The 24,826-nt window shown below is 38.1% G+C and overlaps 2 protein-coding genes, 1 long non-coding RNA gene and 1 pseudogene across 4 annotated transcripts; 2 read left to right on the plus strand and 2 right to left on the minus strand.

Moving 5' to 3' along the window:
* The first annotated feature begins 761 nt into the window (after positions 1-761).
* LOC142518243 (RING-H2 finger protein ATL22-like) lies at positions 762-11,499 on the plus strand (annotated as a pseudogene).
* Positions 11,500-17,511: 6,012 nt separating this feature from the next.
* On the plus strand, positions 17,512-24,350 carry LOC142518041 (mitochondrial inner membrane protein OXA1-like). 2 transcript variants are annotated; one of them, XM_075620634.1, is made up of 10 exons: positions 17,512-17,649; positions 17,762-18,286; positions 18,685-18,775; positions 20,816-20,863; positions 21,020-21,078; positions 21,683-21,758; positions 21,864-21,995; positions 22,657-22,764; positions 23,578-23,632; positions 23,742-24,350. In XM_075620634.1, exons 2-10 carry the CDS (start codon positions 17,799-17,801, stop codon positions 24,020-24,022), a joined length of 1,338 nt encoding a protein of 445 aa, XP_075476749.1. In that variant the 5' UTR covers positions 17,512-17,649; positions 17,762-17,798; the 3' UTR covers positions 24,023-24,350. The 2 variants fall into 2 exon arrangements, with proteins under 2 accessions (XP_075476749.1, XP_075476750.1); XM_075620635.1 differs by having other exon boundaries at positions 17,784-18,286.
* LOC142518042 (uncharacterized) lies at positions 18,829-20,387 on the minus strand. The gene is made up of 2 exons (XM_075620636.1): positions 20,285-20,387; positions 18,829-20,212 (listed from the first exon to the last, which is right to left on the minus strand). The coding sequence occupies exons 1-2, from the start codon at positions 20,354-20,356 to the stop codon at positions 19,808-19,810; spliced, it is 477 nt and encodes a 158-aa protein (XP_075476751.1). The 5' UTR covers positions 20,357-20,387; the 3' UTR covers positions 18,829-19,807.
* On the minus strand, positions 18,829-20,809 carry LOC142518043 (uncharacterized). The gene is made up of 2 exons (XR_012813457.1): positions 20,588-20,809; positions 18,829-19,474 (listed from the first exon to the last, which is right to left on the minus strand). It is a non-coding gene; the product is annotated as an uncharacterized LOC142518043 (long non-coding RNA).
* Positions 24,351-24,826: the final 476 nt, after the last annotated feature.

Raw genomic sequence — 24,826 nt, forward strand, 5'->3', positions numbered from 1 at the left:
TTTTGTACTAGAATTTAAAATCAACAAAGCATTATATCCTTTCACCCAACGACCGTAAAAAATAATAATAATAATAATAAAAAATAATAATGCGACAACAACTAATAATAGTTCACACTACATCTGCAGACTGATTGGACGTTTGCTTTAGGTATCACAACAATCAAACATTTCCCTATATGTTTCTATAAAAATATATAATAAATAACAAATAGTATATAAAAACGTCATATTTTGATGTTATTATATTATGAATAATAATTCACTCTCAATAATTATCTCGCGATAATTATATAATTTTTACAATTTACGATAATCAAACTAAGTGATTTTAGTTCCGATATTAATAATAAGATGAAGTTCTCATTGTTATATTTTTAGCTATCGATTTAGTTAAATTGACAAGATGTTTTTCTCCCTCCACTCAATCAACATATATAATCTAGCAAAATTATTTGTCCTTAATTTTTATAATTAAATTTTCAATTTATCGAGTCGGGTTCGAATTCGATGACTAATTTTGTTAATATTAAATTAATCAAAACATATATAATAAAAGTCAACTTGATTTTGTTCTAACATGATTCACATAATTTTAATCTAATTAAATGACTCACTTCCTAAATCTTATTTAGGCACACACCATGTCAAATAACCCAATGTTTTCATTACTAAATAAATATTATTACACCTAAACATTTTTCTTTTCAATATTCAATAATAATAATAATAATAACCACAAATTATATAATATTATAAAGGAGACTTGATCCCAAGAAGAATGGAAACCATTGCAAAATCCTTCGTACTTTCTACTTCATTTTTCACTTTCTTCTCCATCTTAGCTCAATCTTTCGATCCATGCCAACCGGCGACCTGCGACGCCTCCGTCGACCTGGAAGTCCGGTTCCCATTCCGGCTCGTGAATCGGCAGCCCGCCGGTTGTGGGTACCCGGGTTTTGACCTATACTGCGACGGCAAGAACCGGACGATTTTGAATCTTCCTCGGTCGGGGGAATTCAGAGTGGACTACATTGACTACAGCACGCAGGCCCTTTTGATCAACGACCCGGATTCCTGTCTCCCTAATCGGATCTTGAACTTCAGCCTGTCGGGTTCCCCGTTCGCCAGAGCTTTCGCGAGGAGATATACTTTCTTCAACTGCTCTTCCAGATTCATTAACTACAACTCGTCGTATTCGTATCCTTTCGTGCTGTTGGATTGTCTGAGCGGGAGGAACTACACGGTCGTGGCGGCTAGGTCCCGGTTGTCGGCGTCGGATGTTCCGCCGTCGTGCCGGGATATTGCGAGCGTCTTGGTCCCGCTGCAGTGGTCTACTTCGCCGTTTTATTGGGAGTCGCCGGATTTGACGGAAGATCTGGAGCTGGTGTGGAGGGAGCCCGATTGCTGGGATTGCGAGAATCGGGGCCGGTTATGCGGGTATATAGGCGGCTCGGGTCGTCAAATCGGGTGCTCCGGTTCTTCCCGATCGGGTGAGTTCTTTGATTAAGAAATATATCATATTCATGCTCCACTTTTTATTATATTTCATTATATAAATATACATTCCATGATAATTTTAATTATATAAATATTTACTTATCAAATAATAAAAATAAAAATTAAGAGTTAATTATTTTATATTTTTGGGTCTACATAATTTTTTTTATTTTTTTGCTTTTTAAATAAATAAGACTAAAAAAACAAAAAATCATTGGATTAAAATAGTTTTTAAACAAAGAGTGTTGGTTTCGAAAGATATTTTTCTTAATAAAAACAGTTAAAAACTTATTTAAATATTTTTTAAAAGAGTAGGACTCTTGTAAGACGGTTTCACGAATCTTTATCTGTGATACGGGTTAACCCTACCTGATGTGATCACGCTGAAATGGATGAGCCGGGTAAAGAGCTCCAACGGATCGAATCAGTAATTTTTAGTGTTTAGGAATTTGAGTGAAAGGAATGACTTGGATTAACACCTGCAAACAAGAAAGTAACTCGTGAATGAGCGCCGGAAGAGTGTCCGGCGTAACCACTCCGACGCTTAAGTCAGCAGGTTGAAGATGAACACAAGCAAATATATGAGAGAATATATGCGAGTGCTTGAAAGTTCCAAGATTCAGAATCATTAAATGAGAAGTATACCTGCTATTTATATTAGAAAATGAGGTAGGTACCTCGATTCCAGTGCCACCTACTAAGTATGGCAAGTCGGTTGTCCATACTATAGCTTCTGATGACTTCTAGGACACTCCAAGCTCGAGTGGTTCTGACAGATTAGACAGCATGTATCAATCATACTCGAGTGTGGTGCAATTCTCGAGGTGACCCTGGTAGTAAGGTACCCGGGTATTTGTCTGAGGGCCCGGGTTATAAGGTGATTACCCGGGAAGAAAAGAAGTGTCCGGGTCCTTAGAAAAGTATCTGGTTCCGATCTGGATATTCAAGAAATAAGCCGGGCCCATGATGACCCGGATCCTTATGGGGGGGTATCATCACCCATCCTTAAAATAGTCGGGCTAGAGTCTTACTCGTTGTCCCGATCAGTCATACTTGTTCTTTCGTAGAAATATAATTCAGAATGTGTAAGAGTATCGGGGGCTTCAAATATCCCATGGATGGGATGAGATATTGGGGTCTGATACCACCCAGGTTCAAGATAATATGACGGGGACTCACATTGCCCGGGGTTTGAATAAGATGCCGGGGCCTCATGTCTCCCGAATATTTTGTCGTTTAGTATTCTCGGGCAGTCCAAGGAGTGTCATTATGACGCATGCTTTTAGCATTAAATTCCCGCCGAAAAATCGTTCCATATTCCGTCCTTTCGTATGTTCGGTACAATTTACGAGGCGCATCTTGATCGTCCACGTGTACTTAGATCAGCGGTCAAAATCTCTCTTCACCGCCTATATATAGTAGCCCTTCTATTTTCAAAAATTACTTTAAAATTCAAAATCTTGCGGAAGCTCTTGCGAATTTTCTCCTCGCATCTCCTCCGTGCAAACTCCTGCAATCGCCGGTGATCCTCCATTGTCGAAACAGCTACACTCCGTCCCAACACCATCTCTCTTTCCAAAAAGTCGTAAATTTCCTTCCTTTACTCTGAATCATGTCAAACTCTACTACTTCCACCTCAGGATCCAATGCGCGAGGCTCATCTGGATATGAGTCCACCGCGCTACGCTCTTATTCTCCCCCTTCTCCTCCTCGCCGTCGTACTACTCAAACTTCTAAAAAAACCCTCAGCCCACCAAACCAAGCCCTCTTTTTTGAAACATTCTTCCTCGGACACCTCCGGAGTCCTGAAAAAGGACAAAGGTAAGGGCAAAGCCTGAGCTTCCGACCCTCCATCCACCGAGGCCCCGGGGGTTCCCTGGTTCTCCTCCATGAGCAGCACTCTGCGCTCGGGGGCAGATGAGGAAATCCGGGTTCTAGGCTCCATCCCCTCTTCCTGTTCTATTCTCATACCCGGCTCCTCTGATCAGGTTGACCATCCTCCTCCCGAGTATACTACTTTCTTCCGGGACCAAGTTTGAAATGGTCTCCGGTTTTCTATCCCTCCTTTCTATATTGCAGTCGCCAAGTTTTTGACATGCCCGTTAACCAACTCCAGCCCAATTCTTTCAGGATTATGGTCTCAGCCTATGTCCTTTTTAAAATGAACAATTTTGTTATCACCTCCCTCATCCTCCATTATTTCTTTTCTTGTAGACTTGGTGATAATGCTTTTTCCTTGACTGCCCGGCTAAACGCCCGATTCCTTGATGATATCCCTTCTTCTCAGAAGGGTTGGAAAGGAAGATATTTTTTATCCAACTCCCGAGTCCCCTTCCCTGTCTTACCGGCTTCCTTCGTTCCCTGTCTTTTGGTTTTACTTTGATCAGTCCGGACTGTTTCCACATAGCATTTTCGAGAAGAAGGCTGATCTCCTCGGACTTCTCCTACCCGGGCTCCCACAGGAAATTTGAACTTTTGGTGGTAGATGGATGCCACAGCCCTCAACTCATTCACAGCCGGCCTCCCCAGAATGATATTATATGATGATGGGAAGTCGACCACAGTGAAAGAGGTCATAACCTATCTTTTTGAGATCTTGGGAGCCCAAAGTCAGTGGCAAAACAATCTCCCCTTTCGGGTATATCACATGGCCAGCAAAGCCAAAAAGTGCAGTCTCCACAGCTTCCAAATGATAACCCTGCAAGTCCATCTGTATTAGGGCCTCTTTAAAGATTACATTCACAGAACTGCCCGAGTCAATAAAGACCCTCATGACATCATAGTTGGTCACCCGGGCTTGGATGACTAGGGCATTATTGTGGGGCAGATTTACTCCCTTCAAATCCTCCGGGCCAAAACTGATCACCGCCTCATTCATCTTCATCCCCTCCACTTCCATGCAATCCCTCCTACTCCTGGATTTCCTCGCTCGGTTAGAGTCACCATCAGTGGATCCTCCAGAAATCATTTTGATTACTCCCATAGCCGAGGGTGAATTCTTCTTTCACTCGGGCTCGGGCTCGGGCTCGGGCTCCCTCCTTCTCCCGGGCTCACTCCTTAGATTACTCCTCAAACCTCATCCCCTCAAACTGGATTCTGCTGCCGAGATATCCAGGGTGGCAATCTCGGTCTCTTGTTGGCTTGACTTGGTCCCAGGGCGGAAGGTAAGGCATACTCTCCCTTCAACGTTTTGCAGTCCTCGGTGTTGTGATAACATGCTTTGTGAAGAGTGCAAAATCCTCTCTTCTCAGGCCGAGATAGTTGATAATCAGGGGCCAGATCTCTACTGTACTCATGTACCTCCCGATCTCGAGCAATATTTAGATGCACATGTTGAGAGAAGTGCCCTGGATTAACCCTCTTTTGTCCTTTCTCCTCGGGCTTAGACACCCGGTCCCCTCTCTCCTTCCTTACGGCCTCCCTCTTCTGCTTCTGGGCTTCCTCCATATTGATGTATTTTTATGCCCTGGATAGTAAATCCTTTAGGTCCCCGGGCACTTTCTTGGTCAACGATTTAAAAAATTCACCCTCCCTCAAACCTTGAGTGAATGCAGTAGTCTTTGTTTCAGTGGCACAAGTAGGAACATCCAAAGCCACTCTATTAAATCTTCTGATGTAAGCATTAGACTCTCCTCCGGGCTCTGTTTGGCTTCAAAAAGACTAAAAGCAGTCTTCTTGTATTTCTTGCTACTGCTGAAATGGTGTGAGAATACCTTCTGAAAGTCTTTGAAGGAATGGATACTTTGAGGAGCCAATCCCTCGAACCATCTCTGAGCAGAATCGACCAACGTTGTTAAGAACGCCTTACACTTGATTCGATCAGTGTAACGGACCATATTCTCGAACCTGGTCAGGTGTTCCTCGGGATCTGCATTGCCATCGTAATCCTTTACTTTGGCAGGATTTGAAGTTCCCGGGAAGAGGCTCCCGGACAATAATATCAGCAAATGGGCATCCTTTGGTGATTGCCCGGGAAGTACTCCGGCTCTCCAACTGCCCTTCCAAGACCTTCATCTTTTATCTTAGTTCCAACAATTCTTCCGCCACAGTTGGAGATTTGGACCCGGCACTAGACTCCTCGTCCTCTCTTCTCATCTCCTCCTCCTCCCTCAACTCCTGCTGTTGCTTCTGCTCATTCTCCTGTCTCCCTCCAGGTGGGGTAACTTGATGAGAAGCTTCTTTCCTGGCCATGGCTTGCTTTACTGCATCGGATACAATTCTGGCCAATTCCACCGGGGACATGGTAATAAGATTGGGTCCGGTGGTACGAACACCACCTTGTTCAGAAGTCTATGCACCATCTCCAGGAGCCCGGGAATTGTCCTGAGAAGAGAGGACGAGGAGTCTAGTGCCGGGTCCAAATCTCCAACTGTGGCGGAAGAATTGTTGAAACTAAGAAAAAAGATGAAGGTCTTGGAAGGGCAGTTGGAGAGCCGGAGTACTTCCCGGGCAATCATCAAAGGATGCCCATTTGCTGATATTATTGTCCGGGAGCCTCTTCCCGGGAACTTCAAATCTGCCAAAGTAAAGGATTGCGATGGCAATGCAGATCCTGAGGAACACTTGACCAGGTTCGAGAATATGACCATGTTACACTGTTACACTGATCAAATCAAGTTAAGGTGTTCTTAACAACGTTGGTCGATTCTGCTCAGAGATGGTTCGAGGGATTGGCTACTCAAAGTATCCATTCCTTCAAAGACTTTCAGAAGGTGTTCTCACATCATTTCAGCAGTAGCAAGAAATACAAGGAGACTGCTTTTAGTCTTTTTGAAGTAAAATAGAGCCCGGAGGAGAGTCTAAGGGCTTACATCAGAAGATTTAATAGAGTGGATTTGGATGTTCCTACTTGTGCCACTGAAACAAAGACTACTGCATTCACTCAAGGTTTGAGGGAGGGTGAATTTTTCAAATCGTTGACCAAGAAAGTGCCCTGGGACTTCGAGGATTTACTATCCCGGGCAGAAAAATACAACAATATGGAAGAAGCCCAGAAGCAGAACAGGGAGGCCGTAAGGAAGGAGAGAGGGGACCAGGTGTATAAGCCCGAGGAGAAAGGACAAAGGAGGGTTAATCAAGGGCACTTCTCTCAACATGTGCCTCTAAAGATTGCTCGAGACCGGGAGGTACAGGAGTGCAGTAGAGATCTTGCCCCTGATTATCAACTATCCCGACCTGAGAACAGAGGATTTTGCACTCTCCACAAAGCATGTTATACACAACACCGAGGAATGCAAAACGTTGAAGGGAGAGTATGCCTTACCTTCCGCCCCGGGACTTGGTCAAGCCAACAAGAGACCGAGATTGCCACCCTGGACATCTCGGCAGCCAGAATCCAGTTCTAGGGGAGGAGGTTAGAGGAGTAATCCAAGGAGTGAGCCCGGGAGAAGGAGGGAGCCCGAGCCCAAGAGAAAGAAGAATTCAACCCCGGCTATGGGAGTAATCAAAATGATTTCTGGAGGATACACTGATGATGACTCTAACCGGGTGAGGAAATCCAGTAGTAGGAGGGATTGCATGGAAGTGGAGGGGATGAGGAAGAATGAGGCGGTGATCAGTTTTGGCCCGGAGGATTTGAAGGGAGTAAATCTGCCCCACAATGATGCCCTAGTCATCCAAGCCCGGGTGGCCAACTATGATGTCATGAGGGTCTTTATTGACTCGGGCAGTTCTATGAACGTAATCTTTAAAGAGGCCCTAGTACAGATGGACTTGCAGGATTATCATTTGGAAGCTATGGAGACTGCACTCTTTGGCTTTGCTGGCCATGTGGTTTACCCGGAAGGGGAGATTGTTTTGCCACTGAATTTGGGCTCCCAATATCTCAAAAAGACAGTGATGACCTCTTTCACTGTGGTGGACTCCCCATCATCATATAACATCATTCTGTGGAGGCCGGCTATGAATGAGTTGAGGGTTGTGGCATCCACCTACCACCAAAAGATCAAATTTCCTGTGGGAGCCCGGGTAGGAGAAGTCCGGGGAGATCAACATTCTTCTCGAAAATGCTATGTGGAAGCAGTCCGGGCTGATCAAAGTAAAACCAGAAGGCAGGGAAAGAAGGAAGCCGGTAAGACACTGAAGGGGACCCGGGAGTTGGATAAAAAAATATCTTCCTTTCCGACTCTTCTGAGAAGAAGGGATATCATCAAGGAATCGGGCGTTTAGCCGGGCAGTCAAGGAAAAAGCATTATCACCAAGTCTACAAGAAAAGAAATAATGGAGGATGAGGGGGATGATGGCAAAATTGTTCATTTTAAAAAGGACATAGGCCGAGGCCATAATCTTTAAAGAATTGGGGTGGAGTTGGTTAACGGGCATGCCAAAAAACTTGACAACTGCAATATAGAAAGGAGGGATAGGAAACCGGAGACCATTTCTAACTTGGTCCCGTAAGAAATTAGTATACCCGGGAGGAGGATGGTCAGCCCGATCAGAGGGGCCGAATATGAGAATAGAGAAGGAAGATGGGATGGAGCCCAGAACCCGGAGTTCCTCGTCTGCTCACGAGCACAGAGTGCTGCTCATGGAGGAGAACCAGGGAACCCCGGGGCCTCGGTGGATGGAGGGTCGGAAGCTCGGGCTTTGCCCATAACTTTGTCCTTTTTCAGGACTCGGGAGGTGCCCGAGGAAGAAGGTTTCAAAAAAAAGGGCTTGATTTGGTGGGCTGAGGGTTTTGTAGAAGTTTGAGTAGTACGACGGCGAGGAGGAGAAGGGGGAGAATAAGAGCGTAGCGCGGTGGACTCATATCCAGATGAGCCTCGCGCATTGGCTCCTGAGGTGGAAGTAGTAGAGTTTGACATGATTCAGAGTAAAGGAAGGAAACTTACGACTTTTTGGAAAGAGAAATGGTGTTGGGACGGAGTGTAGCTGTTTAGACGATGGAGGATCACCGGAGATTGCAGGAGTTTTGTAACGCCCCGAAAATTTAAAAGTCCACGAAAACCACATGCATGCAATTATTAAATTCTCTTGTATTTTAATTAAATGTTTTAATTGCATTAATTAATTATGTTGTGCATATTTACATGTTTAAAATATATTTTTTCTACATTGTTGCATTAAAATATATTTTTAAAGGTTATAGTATGGGTTATACTTTTCAAATAATGTTTTTAGGTTGGTAAAATGTTTGACGATTTTATGCTTTAAAATATTTTCCTTTGGATTTTTAAATGGCAGTTTGATGTTTATTTTTAAAATGATGTCAAAAATATTTTATGGTTCGGTCGAATACTACGTGAGGTTTTAAAAAAAACAAAATTCTGGTACATTTTAAGAAAACGAATAAGCAGACGTTTCAAGTTTGCACGGAGGAGATGCGAGGAGAAAATTCGCAAGAGCTTCCGCAAGATTTTGAATTTGAAAGTGATTTTCGAAAATAGGAAGGCTACTATATATAGGCGGTGAAGAGAGATTTTGGCCGTTGATCTAAGTACACGTGGACGATCAAGATGCGCCTCGTAAATTGTACCGAGCATACGAAAGGACGTGCACAAATATCAAGGTGTCAGACTTATCGGATTCTCGGAATATGGAACGATTTTTCGGCGAGAATTTAATGCTAAAAGCATGCGTCATAATGACACTCCTTGGACTGCCCGAGAATACTAAACGACAAAATATCCGGGAGACATGAGGCCCCGGCATCTTATTCAAAGCCCGGGCAATGTGAGGCACCGGCATATTATCTTGAACCCGAGTGGTATCAGACCCCGGTATCTCATCCCATCCATGGGATATTTGAAGCTCCCGATGCTCTTACACATTCTGAATTATATTTCTACGAAAGAACAAGTATGACTGATCGGGACAGCAAGTAAGACTCTAGCCCGACTATTTTAAGGATGGGTGATGATACCCTCATAAGGATCCGGGTCATCATGGGCCCGGCTTATTACTTGAATAGCCTAGATCGGAACCAGATACTTTTCTAAGGACCCGGGCACTTCTTTTCTTCCCGGGTAATCACCTAATAGCCCGGAGCCTCAGACAAATACCCGGGTACCTTACTACTCGTGCCACTTCGAGAATTACACCACACTCGAGTATGATTGATACAGGCTGTCTAATTTGTCAGAACAACTTGAGCTTGGAGTGTCCTAGAAGTCATCAGAAGCTATAGTATGGGCAACCGACTTGCCATACTTAGTAGGTGGCACTGGAATCGAGGTACCTACCTCATTTTCTACTATAAATAGCAGGTATACTTCTCATTTAATGATTCTGAATCTTGGAACTTTCAAGCACTCACATATATTCTCTCATATATTTGCTTGTGTTCATCTTCAACCTGCTGACTTAAGTGTCGGAGTGGTTACGCCGGACACTCTTCCGGCGCCCATTCACGAGTTACTTTCTTGTTTGGAGGTGTTAATCCAAGCCATTACTTTCACTCAAATTCCTAAACACTAAAAATTACTGATTCGATCTGTTGGAGCTCCTTACCCGGCTCATCCATTTCAGCGTGATCACATCATTATCGATTTTCACAATAAATATTAATACTCTTAGCATAAAAAGTAATATTTTTTCTTGGATGACTCAAAAAAAATATTCGTCTTACAAAATAATACCCGTGAGACCGTCTCACACAAATATTTACCTTTTTAAAATTATATATTCTATATTCAAACTCTTCTATAACATAGAAAACAATTATTTTATTTTATGAATGTAAGTAAATTTCTAGGGCTCGAATCGAACAATTTCATTTTTTTTTTGGTATGTAATTGTTTGAAGGTAAAGAGAAAACGAATTAATTAATTTATTATTGACTTCACTAATGGCTACTACCTGTATTGAAAGAATAAATAAATATATCATATATGTTGGTAGTCACCAAATTAGACCAAGACTGTATGATTTGAGCTAGCAACTTTGATGTTTACGGATGAAAGAAAATTTTGTGAGCTAGCAAAAAAATCACAAAAACTGAAATGGTTTCACGAGTCAATTTTATGAGACGAATATCTTATTTAGGACATTCATAAAAAATATTATTTTTTACGTCAAAAGTATTATTTATTGTTGTAAATATAGGCAGAGTTAATCTGTCACACAGATACAGATCCGTGAAATCATCTAAAAAAATCTACTGAAAGAAAATTGTGTACCAACCACCATATATTCGGCATGAGTACTTTTTAATATTTTATATCAATACATATTTTCTTTCTTTATTTAAAAGTATATTGTATTTTATATATCAAACTAACTGATGATGTGTATCCCACAATAATATGTGTAGGGCTTCCAAGAAGTGCAAAATATGGGATCATATTAGGAATAGGAATACCGGGACTACTATGCGTAATCGGGCTAGCGAAATACTCCTTCGGCGTGATCATGGCTCGGAGTCGTCCTAATTCTGACCTTTCGGCCTCCACAACACCCGAACCCCAATCAATGGTCCGAGCCATTGTTGGTCTGGACATGTCCACCATCGCCTCGTATCCCAAGATCGTGTTGGGTGAAAGTGGTCGGCTCCCGGACCCCGCCAATGGCATATGTCCGATTTGTTTGTGTGACTACCAACCTAAAGATGGGTTGAGGAGTATACCGGAGTGCAATCACTATTTCCATGTTGGGTGTATAGATGAGTGGCTTAAGCTCAATGGGAGTTGCCCTTTGTGTAGGAACTCCCTCCCACTTCAACCGCGACCCCTACTTCCACGGTGTCATCATCGTCTTCGCAGTACACACCTTCAAATCACCATTAAAATCGACAAAAAGAAAGAAATAAATAAATAAACTCGGATTATATTAGGTATACATCAATATTTTTACTCGTCAATTTTAGTATAATATGGAAATATTTATATATCACTGGAATAATTAGACGTAAGATTGAATTCAAAATTTAGATACAGAGCCACTAGTCAAGGCCTATAGGTTTTGTAAATTGTTGTGTGTATAGTTTAGAAATGAGACTTGTTTTGTGTAAAGTAAGAACCATACAGGGTTCATTGGGGTTCCATCTTTGCCCATTTCAATATGCTGGATATGTGAATTGAAATAAAGTATTTGGTTTCAAATTTTATTTATTTATTTTATGTTCAATGTCGTCTATATTAAAGTATTTGTGTATATTTTTCAAATTAGATACCCTGAAACTCCTCAGTTTTTTTTTTTTTTTCAAACTCTTAATTTTTAACACGTTATACTTGCTAATAAACTTTCTCACGCAATGTAAATTAATTTTTATGGACCAATAGTTAAGAGTTCGATTATCTTTACTGACATTTTCTTTGACGAACTTGTCACGCTGAGTTTGATTAGTGTGGTTTACCTGATCATGATTTGCAAACTACAACATTAGTATGCAAGTTTACCTAATGCACACCAAAAGTAGTGGTTGCAGATTCTATTGTCATAAAAAATTATGTAATATATATATATATATACACACACATATATATATAATATGAAATATATTGAGATCAGAATAATTTTTATTTTAAAGTTAATGTTTTAATTTATAAATTATTATGTTTTATTTTTGGAAAAAATAATGGCATTTATGAGGAAATATTATGTTGGGAAAAAATGACATGACTAGGAAATTATAAAATATTTTACGGTTTGTAGATTGCGAAATTTATATCAAGTGCCAGTTTTTGCAAATAAATAATCGTATATAGTGGAAAACAGATTTTTAAGAACTGAATGCACAGTAGTGAGGAAATATCGTCTTAAAGACAAAGAGTCGATCCACTAAATAATTATTTCGAAAATTTCTGGTATTAATTTTCTTGGCACGATAGTTAGATATATTATTTAACATGAATGACACATTGATTAGAATAAAACATCTCGTCGCTTACTTGACTTGAACCTGTATGGAGAATAAAAAATCTGATGGTATATTTGAATAATTGGAATCTCACATTTACATAAAAACTTTATTTAATTATTTATTGAGATTCTTTATCAACGTACATAAATTTCATGAGGCTCACAAAGGTCAGAGTTGGCAAAACTCGATAAAAATCTATAAACAAATCGAATTCTCAAGGATACATTATCTCATTATTATTCAAGTGTTCTACTTACTTGAAATTTTTTATCGATCAACTACTGACTTAAGTGTCGGAATATTTTCACAAGACATCACCAACGCACAAATTATCGAGTATTAATCGGTCACCTGAAAGCTCCCATTCGGTGGTGGTCTAAGGCTGAGCAAGATATAGGTAAGAAATGTCGACCGGTTTTAAGTGGATCAAGAATAAATTCTGTCTTGTTTAGATCCCCCATTGATGATGTATATCCAACGGCAATTTAGTTCTGATCCACGATCTGTCAAAAACATTTTGGACGATATAATGAATGAACTGTATCCAACCAGAAAACTGCACTGTGATGCACAATAAACATATCATGTGTGATGCACACAGCCCCTGCACCTTCATACTTACAAACGCACATGAACATGTATATACATACTGTACACAATAGCACCACCTATGCATGAGGCGGGTGTTTTAGGCGGCCCAAACTATACGGCGTTGGGGAGGCGGGTCGAGGCGGCGAGCAGGCGGACAGTCAAGATTTTTAAGTTGTAATCAACAATTTTAAAAAACTTAGTCAACAATTTTAAAAACCTAGTCAACAATTTTAAAAACTTAGTCAAAATTTTAAAAACCTAATCAAAATCAACTAATTTTAAATATCAAAACCCTAGCATGCCTCACTTTCTTTATTTATTTTTGGTTTTCACTCTCAACTCTCAAGTCTCAACCACCACACACTATCTGCCGCCCGATGCCCGTCGCCGCCGACCGCCGCCAGCAGTCATGATATTTAGGTTAGCATTGCATATTTATTATTTGTTATAATTTTTTTTATAATATTTCAGGTTTTGTAATTTAAAAAATCAATTTTTTTCCTATTATTATTTTATTATTTTATTATTGATTTATTGTTGAAGATTAATGGCGGAAAAAGAAAAACAACTGGAGTTGGAATTTAAGCTAAAGTCTAATAATATTGTTTGGGAATATGGGGTGTTGTATAATAAAAAGAGAGAAGTGATTGGATCACATGCAAGTTGTGTAAGAGGCTTATTAAAGGAGGAGTTTATAGGATGAAGCATTATATTGCGGGTATTGTAGGATAAGTTGAAGTATGTCCTAAAGCATCCGATTAGGGCAAAAAAAGATTGAGAGACTACTTGTTTTAATGATGGATAATTGATTGAAACTTTGAAATTTAAAATTAGTTTTTTGGTAAAAGTAATTATATTACTTTGTTAGCATAATAGCATTAATATGGTGATAAATCTTTATTAATTGCACATTATATAGATGATATTATATTGTATGAAACATCTTTGTGCTTAAACATTATTTAATTGCATATTTACATTAAAAATGATTACTATTTGTGATTATATTGCATGATTATCTATAAAAAAATTATTTAAAAAAGTTCAACCGCCTAGGCGGCCGAGGCGGTAGGCGGTCACCAACCGCCTTCATATAAAAAAACTCAAAAAAAAAAACATAATACGAATTCATAGATACGTCAAACAAATGATTAAAATACTCTTTTTTGAAGCGCGATTGGTTCAAAGACGACCCGTGCTTGGCAAATACCCCGAACACGACCGTGCTCGACAAAACGAAGAAAAATTATCCCCCTCTTGGACCCTAGCAGCCGAAAACCCTTTCCTCTATTGTTCTATCTTTTTTTATTTTTTTAACAAACATGTAAATTTATTTCTAACGAATCGTTTATTACAAATTTATTCACCTAAGAAGGAAAATCCCTAAGCTCTCAAAAGAAGGGGGTCAGGTAGGGATGACAACTTTTCCCACGGGTTTGGGGTCCCGCGGGGAAAACCTGAAACGGGGATGGGGATCCCCGATTTTTTCGGGTTTGGGTTCGGAGATTTTTTTAAATCCCCGATGTAATTCGGGGCGTGTATGGGATTACTATCCTCATCCCCGAAATCCCCGAACCCGCCCCGAAAATAATATCAATAATAAAATAATAGTATTAATATAATATTATTATTTTTTAAAATATTAATAATCTTATTCGTTATCGTCTTACAATATTAATATTTTTGAAACGGGGATGGGACGGGGATGGGAAGTTGATCCCCGAAGTTTCGGGTTTGGGGATTCCCGAACCCGAAAAAACGGAGATTGGGACGGGGATGGGGGTGGGGATGGAATTCAGAGATGGGGATGGGGTGGCAAACCCGCCCCCGCCCCGGCCCATTGCCATCCCTAGGGTCGGGGAAGAAAAAACCAAAAGCCGCAAGAACGTGAGCCACTTGATTTGTTATAGGTATTTTTTTAATATTGGTCAAAATTTTTTTTTTAAGAAAATGACATCTTCAAAGTACATTTCAATATAAGAGGTAATTTTCTTTAAAAAAATATTTGACCAATGTTATTTTACAAATTTCGTCGATTTGTTGTACGTCACACATGTATAATCTTTTCGGAATTTTTTTAACCCGAAAGGTGTTAGCCAAATTGCTAATAACAAAAATATAGTAGCATGGAATGAAAGCAATCTCGTAAGTATACAGACAGAACGGCATCCTCAGGAGTTATTCTTATCTAATTATACTCACTGAACCACTGTCGATGAGTAAGTATATCCATGTTCGGCAGAGGGAAGTCATCATTTGGGCAGGCCTTGTTGAGGTTTCGGTAGTCGACAATCAAAAGCAGTATATGAAAATGAGCATACTATTGAAAATATGAAATAGTGTATAAAAGAACAACAAGAAACACTAACCCAAACCGAGGCTTGTACGAAGTAGAGTTTTCTTAAAACAGATTTGTTCCTCAGACGGTGCTTCGAGGATCTGGACGAACATCTGTTTCTCAGGATACAACGGCAAAGCCTTGCAGCAATATAGAGAAGAATCACTACACCGGTGAACTGAAAACGTACCTTCACTTTATCACCGAAATTTAATTGAGGTCAAATCAAAAACTAACAATATGAAATGCAAGAGAATACTTGAGATGGATCTTGAGTTTTCGTAAAAAGCATTTTTAGGTGTATGAAATGAGGAAATGAACACACTATTTATAAGCCCCAAAATATAAACCAAAAGTCATGCAATATTAATTAACTCAATTAATTTTCTCATTCACTCAAGAATATGAAGAGCAAAAAATTTTCAATTGACTCAAAAATTTGGAAAGTCAAAAGACACTTTCACAACCATGAATCACAATTAACTCAAAAATATAGAGAGTTAAAAAATACCCCCCACATTCATGAGTCATAACTTTCATTCAAACTCTAAATTTGAGTGGAGAGAAAGGTTTTCCCTCTAGTTTCTCAGCTTAAAAGTTGTTAATTCAATTCTTGAAATTGCTAAAATTTTATGCTAAAAGTTGCTGAGAAAAATTTGATTTTTTTTTCAATAAATTATATTTTAAAAGTGCTAACTTTAACATTACAAGAAAAATGTTAAATAATTCTTAAAAGTGCGTTTTTAATTAAAATCAATTTGCTCAAACTTTAGACCATGAAATAATAAAATCAAATATTTTTTCTTCCAAAACTATTAAAAGATTCGATTTACCTAAAGAATTTTCCTAATACATTTTTAACATAAAACCGTACTACGTACTCGGATTTTTTCATCCGAAAATCTATCTAGACTGAAAAATCATGACTATATCGTAAAAATAGTAAAAGCATTACTTTAAGAGTTAACTTAAATAAATAAATAGATATCTAAGATTTAAAAACTTATCATGCGGTCAAGGTGGTGATTTAAATTTTACGTAGTTACCGTTTGTCAGGTTGGCCAGTCCCGCTCTTTCAAATAGACGAGTTGGGTTGAAAATTCCAACAAGCCGAAATAATGGACCGACCCACCCACCCCCTGAGTAATAGATTGTTGCGGATTGCGGTGGTCATTCCTCCCCAATCCACCAAGTATAACTAAAATTAGCGGGTGATACCGCTATTTTAAACGACGGGTTTTGGCTGGTTGCGGGCCGACCAGTCTCGTTGGCCAATTTTGATGGCTATAGATATACGTAGCATTTAGGATTCCTTGTAGACCTGTATAATATTTTTCATTTATTATATATTTTCACATGAATATAAATAGAATTTACCCAGTTTTCAGAAAAATATAGATGTTCGAGGTGGTGGAGTAGGAGAGTGTTTGACTAATGATTTAAAGTTTGATTATCCTACATACACTTTCTTAGGCGAGTTTGTCGCACAAAATTTGCTTAATGCAATTTACTTGGTTAGCATGGTTTGCAAGCTATCGCTTTAGTAGAAACTGCGTATTTCATCGTCAAAAAGAAAAAAAAAATAGATGCTATATGATGATACTTATCTAGAATTATAAGACAGATCGATTCGATTTTGTATGGAGAAGGTTATGATATTAAAAAAAAAAAACAATTTTTTATGAAAGAATTAAACTAAATAATTTATTGCAAGTAAAAATGTCTATTATTACCCGTTATCACAAAAAAAAAAAAAAAGAAACACAAATTTGGTCAATTAATTTGTTCAATTTTTTATTTTGATTTGTTAAGTTTTCAAAATTTGATTTTGTCATGCAACTTTAAATTTTGATTTAATTTTTGATGTGATATCGAACAAATCATTAATTTTCAATGTCACGTCAATTTGTTTCAATACCACATCAACATTTTTAGTCATCACATGAGCAATTTGAGATTTTACATCAACATTTGAATCAAAATAAAAAGAAAATTAAAAATTAATATATGGGAACCAAAATTTGAAATTTAATGGATCAATACCAAAAAATACATAAATTAATGGATAAAAAGTATTTGACAAAAACTTATGTGAGACGGTCTCACGGGTCGTATTTGTCAGACAGATATCTTATTTAGGTCATCCATGAAAAAGTATTACTTTTTATCTAAGAGTATTAATTTTTATTGTGAATATCAGTAGGATCGTCTCACATATATCCGTGAAATATTTTACCAAAAAAATTGTCTATTATCTAATATTAAATGCGGACGGACTACCGGTTTGAGGAAAACCTGGAACAGTACAGTGGAAAAACTACGAATTAGCTGTGACCGCACGATTGAATTTGCAACAATAAAACCCATCAAAACCCTTGTCTACTCCTTGATTTCATCTCAAAATTGACGGGATTTTAGCTTGGTAAGTATTCAATCTTGAGAATAACTGTATATCATCAATTTCAGATTAGAAATCCGAAATCCCTTTTGACAGATTGATGTCAAGATTCAAGCTTTGAATCCTTTTTGTGCAGTATTTGTTTATTTTCTTCATAGGAGGTAGCAATATCAATGGCTTATAGGCGGGGCGTCACCGCTCGAGCAAAGCTGCTTTATCAACAGCAACAACGAGTCATTCCTTCATTTTCACATATTCATCTCGATGAAAATGATCGTGAAAGCCTGCCTAATAATCCCATTTGCGAAAACCCTGATTTCCTCAAATATTTCCGCAGCCGTTGTTATGGGTCCAGGAGCGATTTCAGCAATCTTCATTGGTCTAGAAATTTGTTTCAAGACCGAAGATGTGTGATTCCACCTGTTTCTGGGCTGGCTTTTGCGAGGAACATGTCAAGCACGAGCGTTGGAGATGGGGCGGCTGAAAAAATTGAGATTATAACTGATGTGGCGGATGCTTTTGGGAATAAGACTGTTGAACTTGCCTCGCAGACCTTGCCTGTGGTGAATGAGGTCGCAGTTGCTGCCTCAGACTCGTTCTTACCAGTGGCTGCACTCCAGTACTTAGTTGATTATGTGCATAGTTTTACTGGATTTGGTTGGTGAGGGATCACTCTTTGTTTTAATGCGAGAACTAAATGTCCCTACTTCTCAAGCTGTTATCAATTTTATTCGTCTCAAACAGTTTGATATGAAGTGCAGCACTTTTAAATGCGTATTACAGTTTGATAAGAAACCGTAGCGTACCGTTGGAAAAATTAGTTTCAGGTTTCAGATTAACCGTGTTGGGGATTTGCCTTTCTGTTTGAGATATTTTTGAATGTTGTGTTGGACATAAGTACGTTTTCCGATTGAGTTTATCTTAATTGATATGGCTTGATGTGTTAAAGAGAATGCACTGTCTCTATATTCCGTTTTATTATGTGTTTTGTGCTTATTAAATTTCTTAAGGATTGGCAAAGTGATGATGTTTGAAACTACGATTGTGTGTGCTGTGTAGGTGGGCATCAATTGCTGTGACAACACTTTTGATTCGTTGCCTTCAGGTTCCCCTTATGATAAATCAGCTCAAGGCCACCACGAAGTCCTCTGTGAGTTATTGCATATATGTTTCTCATTGTGCATTTCTTTTTTTGAGTTTTCCTAGCCATCATCTTTTATTTAAGCATGTACCTGTTTCAGTGATCCTGTATTTCGGGTATAAACCTTGGTAGTGGGTATGATTAAATACTGTCAATGAATAAATACAACTCGATCTATTTTTGAGTGAATTTTATCCCTTTGCAAGGTATTTTGCCAAAGGAAAAACATATATCTCGTTTAGGAGAAAGACAGTTTTAAGTACATTCAGAAATGAAATGTAGCTCTGGAAGTTTAGGAGAGTGGTTGGATTTCAGTTCTTTTCTTCTCAATCCCTATCTCTTGAGCAATTTGGAATACATATCTTTATATTAAGTATTGCTCTTCGTTTTCCCGTTTCTATGGGGTATCTGAAATAGTTGCTCGTCTGAGGGAACTGTGATTTTCAGATCAATAAATGAATAGGTATGGCTGGGGGTGACAGCATCGAGGATGGTATCAAAAACTATTCTTATTGGACAATAGGAGTTCCCTGGATCTTAAATTATCATACATTGCACGTTTGTAGGTGAAGACATTTTCCATTTACAAAGTAGTAATGTGCTTATTAACTTTTTTCGGTTAACAGGTACTTTTTCCATGTTTTAACATCTTAATCTTTTATATAATTTTTTGATTTGGTGATTTTGTTCTTATTTACTCCAAAAGGCCTTGAATAATATCAAGGTTGTAAATGGCGGGAGGCGGTGGCGGGGCGGTCGGTGACCGCCTACCGCCTCGGCCGCCTAGGCGGTTGAATTTTTTAAGTAATTTTTTATAGATAATCATGCATTATAATCATTTTTATGTAAAATATGCAATTAAATAATGTTTAAACACAAAATATAATATCTAGATAATGTGCAATTAATAAAGATTCATCATGATATTAATGTTGTTATGCTAACGAAGTAATATAATTTTTTTTACCAAAAAACTAAGTTTAAATTTTCAAAGTTTCAATCAATTATCCATCATTAGAACAAGTAGTAGACTAAATATAACTAATCTTCCAAATCATCTACATATGCACCATCTACTACATCCATGATCCTCTCATCATCGGACTCAAAATCAACATTTTCTTCATTCTCCTCCTCCGATGTTTCTAAATCTTCATTAAGTTCTCTAATGGGGATGTTCCTTGCACTCCTCCTTGGATGTAGCACTTCATCCGCTCCCGAGGCCTCCGCTACCATTCTCCAAGTAAGTCCTAAACCCGGCTCGACCTCATCTTCATTACCATCATCAACAAGCCAACCTTGAGCTTCACTAGCTTGAGAGGATAGAAGCAAATCTCCACCCATTTCTCTTTTACTCTTCTTCTTCGAAAGATTAGCATTGAATTTGACATATACAAGATCATTCAATCTTGATGTCTCAAGCCTATACCTCTTCTTAGTATGTATCTAAAAATTTAAAACCATTGTTAAAAAAAACTGATAGATAACATAATTTATGAATTAGTTCTCAATGTTTACCCCTTTAAATTGACTCCAATTTCTTTCACAGCCCGATGAACTACTTGTCAAAGAGAGAAACCTCATTGCCATTTTTTGTAAGTTTGGAGTGTTACCACCGTAATTGGACCACTGTAAAGAAAGAGGTGTGTTAGGGTTTTAATATTTAAAATTAGTTAACTTTGACTTGGTTTTTAAAATTGTTGACTACTGCCTCGCCCGCCTGCTCACCGCCTCGACCGCCTGCTCGCCGCCTCGACCCGCCTACTCGCCGCCTCGACACCCCTCGACCCGCCTCGACACCCGCCGACCGCCATTTAGAACACTGAATAATATCATAGTTTCCTCTTATTTTTGTTTTATTCTTCTGGTTGTGTAGTGTAGGGGATGCTACAAGAATTTTAAGATGTTGGATTAGCTGATCACCATGTTATCTAGTGTGAAGGAGAGCAAACTAATTTATACATTTTAGCTTCATTTCAGCATGGCTTTGGTATACCATATTGCTTTGTATCTTTGAGGAAAGCACATAACTGCTAATATTTCTTGCAGATTCTAAAGCCACAATTGGATGAGATTAAGAAAGACATGGAAAATAGGGTATTGACATTGTCCTCCTGTTATTTTGTATTGTTGTGTTTGCTTGACCGACTCTTGGTTGGAGGCTGGTGTGGCTAGTTACTTTCAAATTTTTATGTTGTGATACTTGTACTTGACTTCATCAACTTTTGGGTGTCATACACCGTGGTTGTGCAGGGTATGAGTCCAGAAGCTGTTGCCGAAGGTCGAACACGGATGAAAACGCTATTCAAAGAGTATGCATGTTTCCCATTTTAATGATTTGCATGGCCATTTTAAGTGTCTATTGTTTGCTCATTTTTTGGAATCATTAATTTTGGGATCCTCATATATATATATATATAATTTGACCATGTTTTAGACAAGAAGAAAAGGGGAATGGGATTTTTTAATTCATCCTTAGATTTTGGCAGTGTAATAACATACGCATGTTGAACGGTACAGCTTCATCAATTTTATTGAGATATATGGACAACATGTGAGAGTCACGAGTTGAGTTTTGTAGAGAAACAGGGTCAACAAGTCAAAGGACAGGCTTGCTTCTATTTGTCATTGCTTTGTTGGCACGAGGGGTATATAAGTAATCTATGCCTTGTTTTTTGAGTTAGTTTCAGTCAAGTTATAAATTGGAATGTGTTGTATAATAAACGCCACTCGCACAATCTTTTGCAACTTTCCGCTATCAAAAAAGATTGTGCATCTGTGATGATATCTTCCATCAACTTGAAGAGTTTACATCAATACACCATTTTAATAGTGTACTTTGTTTTTCTCTGATATTTTCGCAGAAAACTTAAAAAGAAATGTCGTTAAATATATTATTGATTATTTGTGTTCCAGATCTGGTGTTACACCATTCACCCCTTTGAAGGGACTTCTCATTTCAGGTCCCATTTTTTGCTCTTTCTTCTTTGCGGTGAGACGATGTTCCTTTTATTTTGTTAAAGATGATCTATCTAGTACATTTATTTCATCATTTTATTTCACCATTTGATAGTTTTTCTCGTCACTATATATGCAGATTAGAAACATGGTGGACAAAGTTCCATCTTTTAAAGATGGTGGAGCACTTTGGTTTACTGATTTGACTGCCACGGATAGCATGTATATTTTCCCCACTTTAACTGCGTTGATATTTTGGATTACTGTGGAGGTTAGCCATCATCTCAATTTTTATGTACTTTTTATATTTGTCACTACATGACCAATTTTAACTCCTACTATACTAACAGAGCTTCTTGACAGCTTGAAATTCTACACTGTTTTTTCTTGCCCAACTATGCAATAGTGTAACACAGTGGTTCCTTCATTCTTGTCATAAAAATCGAAGAACCAAGAATAATAACGTATTATAGGTTTCTTGCAATTATTCACCGAGTGCTTGATGGCCGTAGGTGTATCTCTACTGCCATGCTGATGAAAGTTTGTAAGAAATATTTTTCTCATATTTAATCACGAAATGGAAATATAAATGATAAATCTGACAATACTTTGTGATGAATCTTTTTTAGAGCATGGAAGGTTTTATGAACTACTGAGAATCGTTGATTTACAATGTTCAGATTTTGCTCTGTGTTACATTTTGGGACCTTGGTTATCTCATATAGCAGCACATAAATTGACGTTAGATAAATGTTATTATTAAAACACATGGATATGGCAAAAGTTGAATCTTAACATCTTGGTACAAAATTGGACAGATGTCTGTTGGTCAATTCTTGTAAAAAAAGTTTCTATTCATGTCAAATCGAAATACTCGGTGCCTACTGCCTAGGTTTGTCTCATGTAATACTGGACTACAATTCTCTTTTCAGTGCAATGCTCAAGAAGGTATGGAAGGGAATGCATCTGCTAAAATCATCAAGAACGTGTGTAGGGGATTCGCAGCCTTGTCAATCCCTCTTACTGCAAGTTTCCCACAGGTCTGTCGTGCAGCAATTATCCATCTAAAACTCTGCACTATATGTGAATTTAGCCTCACCTCAATATTTTACCCTTTTTTGAAAGCTAATGCAACATGAACGAAAGTTATCTCATTAGAACCTTAAACTTTCTCATATAAAATTATCAGGCATGGAGACTTAGACTCGGAACGTTTTGTTGGAAAGAAAAATTGTCCTTGCTGTCCTGTATGGCTACTTACATGGGAGAACGATAAAATATAGTGTTTGGGCTCTTGTGAGGGCGACATTAGTTCTAGTTTTTAGTACAATGATAAATGCTCGATGCTATGTTTATTTCTAAATAGCGGCTAAGATGGCCGCCTAGGCGGCAGGCGGCTGTCGACCGCAGCACCGCATTTGCCTTAGGCAGTAGAAGATGAGTAAGATCGGGTGGGGCAGTCAAAGTCAACAAAATTTTAAAAAACCCTAATTATTAGTACACTAGTACACTTTCTATGCTTCTATTTAAATGTATTATATTGTATTGTATGAATTTTTAGTATTGATATGATGATGAATTTTTATTAATGATCTTGTCAGTTGCGTTTATGTATTTATTTGATTTTGTATACATTGTATTATATGAAGCTTATTTATGCATAAACATTATTTAATTGCATTACATGATTATATATATACTCATGTATTAAAAAATAGTAAAAAAAAATCAACTGCTAGGTGGCCGAGGCAGTGGTAACTGTCTCGCCACCGCCTACCGCCATTTACAACACTGATGTTTATTGTGTGCAATCTACTGCAAGCAATTAACTAGATCATGCACTTGTTCCACAGGCTATATTTTGTTATTGGATTACATCCAACCTGTTTTCCCTGACATATGGATTAGGTGAGCCTTGTTAATTTTTGATACCTTCTTTTTTCTTCAATGCTTATTCCTTAACGGGCTGTTTTTCCTTTAAATTTGTTATTTCTATTACTTTTCCGGGGCTTCTCAGTTATAAAGAGACCTAAGGTGAAGAAGTTCTTGGGTATACCAGAATTGCCAGTGCCGCCACCATCAACTGATAAAAATTCGGGATTTTCATTCTTCGAAGCCATTAAAAAGTACTCCGACGCACAGAAGAAACAGTTGCTAGCATCATCATCAGCACCACCGAGTGAAAATACATCAAACCTTACAAATCAAAGAATACCCTCCACCCCTGTTCTTGATCGAAGGATGGCGAGCTTAGAAAAAGAAGTCAGAGGAAGGAAGAAAGGGAAGAAAAGGCGATGACAATCAAATGCTATTACGGGACGTCCTCAGAATATAAATCCACCGTTACTTTTGAATTTCACGCTTATCGCAACTAGTTTTGAACCAAGACTTGTACAATTGGTATGAAGGCCTCAGATAAAAGGCATGGAGCTTCTCAAAATGGCCATTGAGAGAATAAAGATTAAGAACAGTTCGATAATTTTTTCTTTGAAACTTTTTTTTTTATGTGACAGTGTTTCACAGGTTTCATAAATTTTGCAGTTAATTATAGGGAGATTTTGGATAGACAGCTTATTGTCTCATATGGACAACAATTTATTATTTTTATATGAAGTTTAAAACTCCATACGGATGCTCTGATACTGTCTGTGGGTGGTACTATCATATTCTATCCGCAAGTGCATGCAGTTTTTGTGGAAAATATATTTCTTTTAATACTTCATATTTGAACTCATTGATTCTATCTCTTTAATATTACTCATATCTTTAATCTTACATACATAAATAGAGGTTAAGCCGATCCCCGACACAAGATTAATACTTTTACTTCATATTCAACGTCCTATGAGGTGATATGAAATCTCTTTATTCTTTATTTGTTTACATGAAGTAAAAATTTATATATGTAGCTTTTTATTAATAAAAAATTATATTTTATTTTTTTATTTATCTGATAAATTTTTCACAAACAAAATATTATATTTTTGGCCTTAGAGAAGAAGCACAAAAATTCATATGATATCATTTCGCAGGTCAATTTTGTCATACGAATTTTCAGTCGATGCATTCTATGAAAAACATTATTTTTCATGTATAATTGTA

Source organism: Primulina tabacum, chromosome 11 (genome assembly GCF_025594145.1).
Source record: "Primulina tabacum isolate GXHZ01 chromosome 11, ASM2559414v2, whole genome shotgun sequence".
NCBI classification, from domain to species: domain Eukaryota; kingdom Viridiplantae; phylum Streptophyta; class Magnoliopsida; order Lamiales; family Gesneriaceae; genus Primulina; species Primulina tabacum.

Coding starts and splice junctions, on each gene's coding strand:
- LOC142518041 (XM_075620634.1), top strand. CDS start 17,799: ATGGCTTATAGGCGGGGCGTCACCGCTCGAGCAAAGCTGCTTTATCAA. Junction 18,287..18,684: donor AGTTTTACTGGATTTGGTTG/GTGAGGGATCAC, acceptor TGTGCTGTGTAG/GTGGGCATCAATTGCTGTGA. Junction 23,633..23,741: donor TTCCCTGACATATGGATTAG/GTGAGCCTTGTT, acceptor GGGGCTTCTCAG/TTATAAAGAGACCTAAGGTG.
- LOC142518042 (XM_075620636.1), bottom strand. CDS start 20,356: ATGGCAATGAGGTTTCTCTCTTTGACAAGTAGTTCATCGGGCTGTGAA. Junction 20,213..20,284: donor ATTGGAGTCAATTTAAAGGG/GTAAACATTGAG, acceptor TTAAATTTTTAG/ATACATACTAAGAAGAGGTA.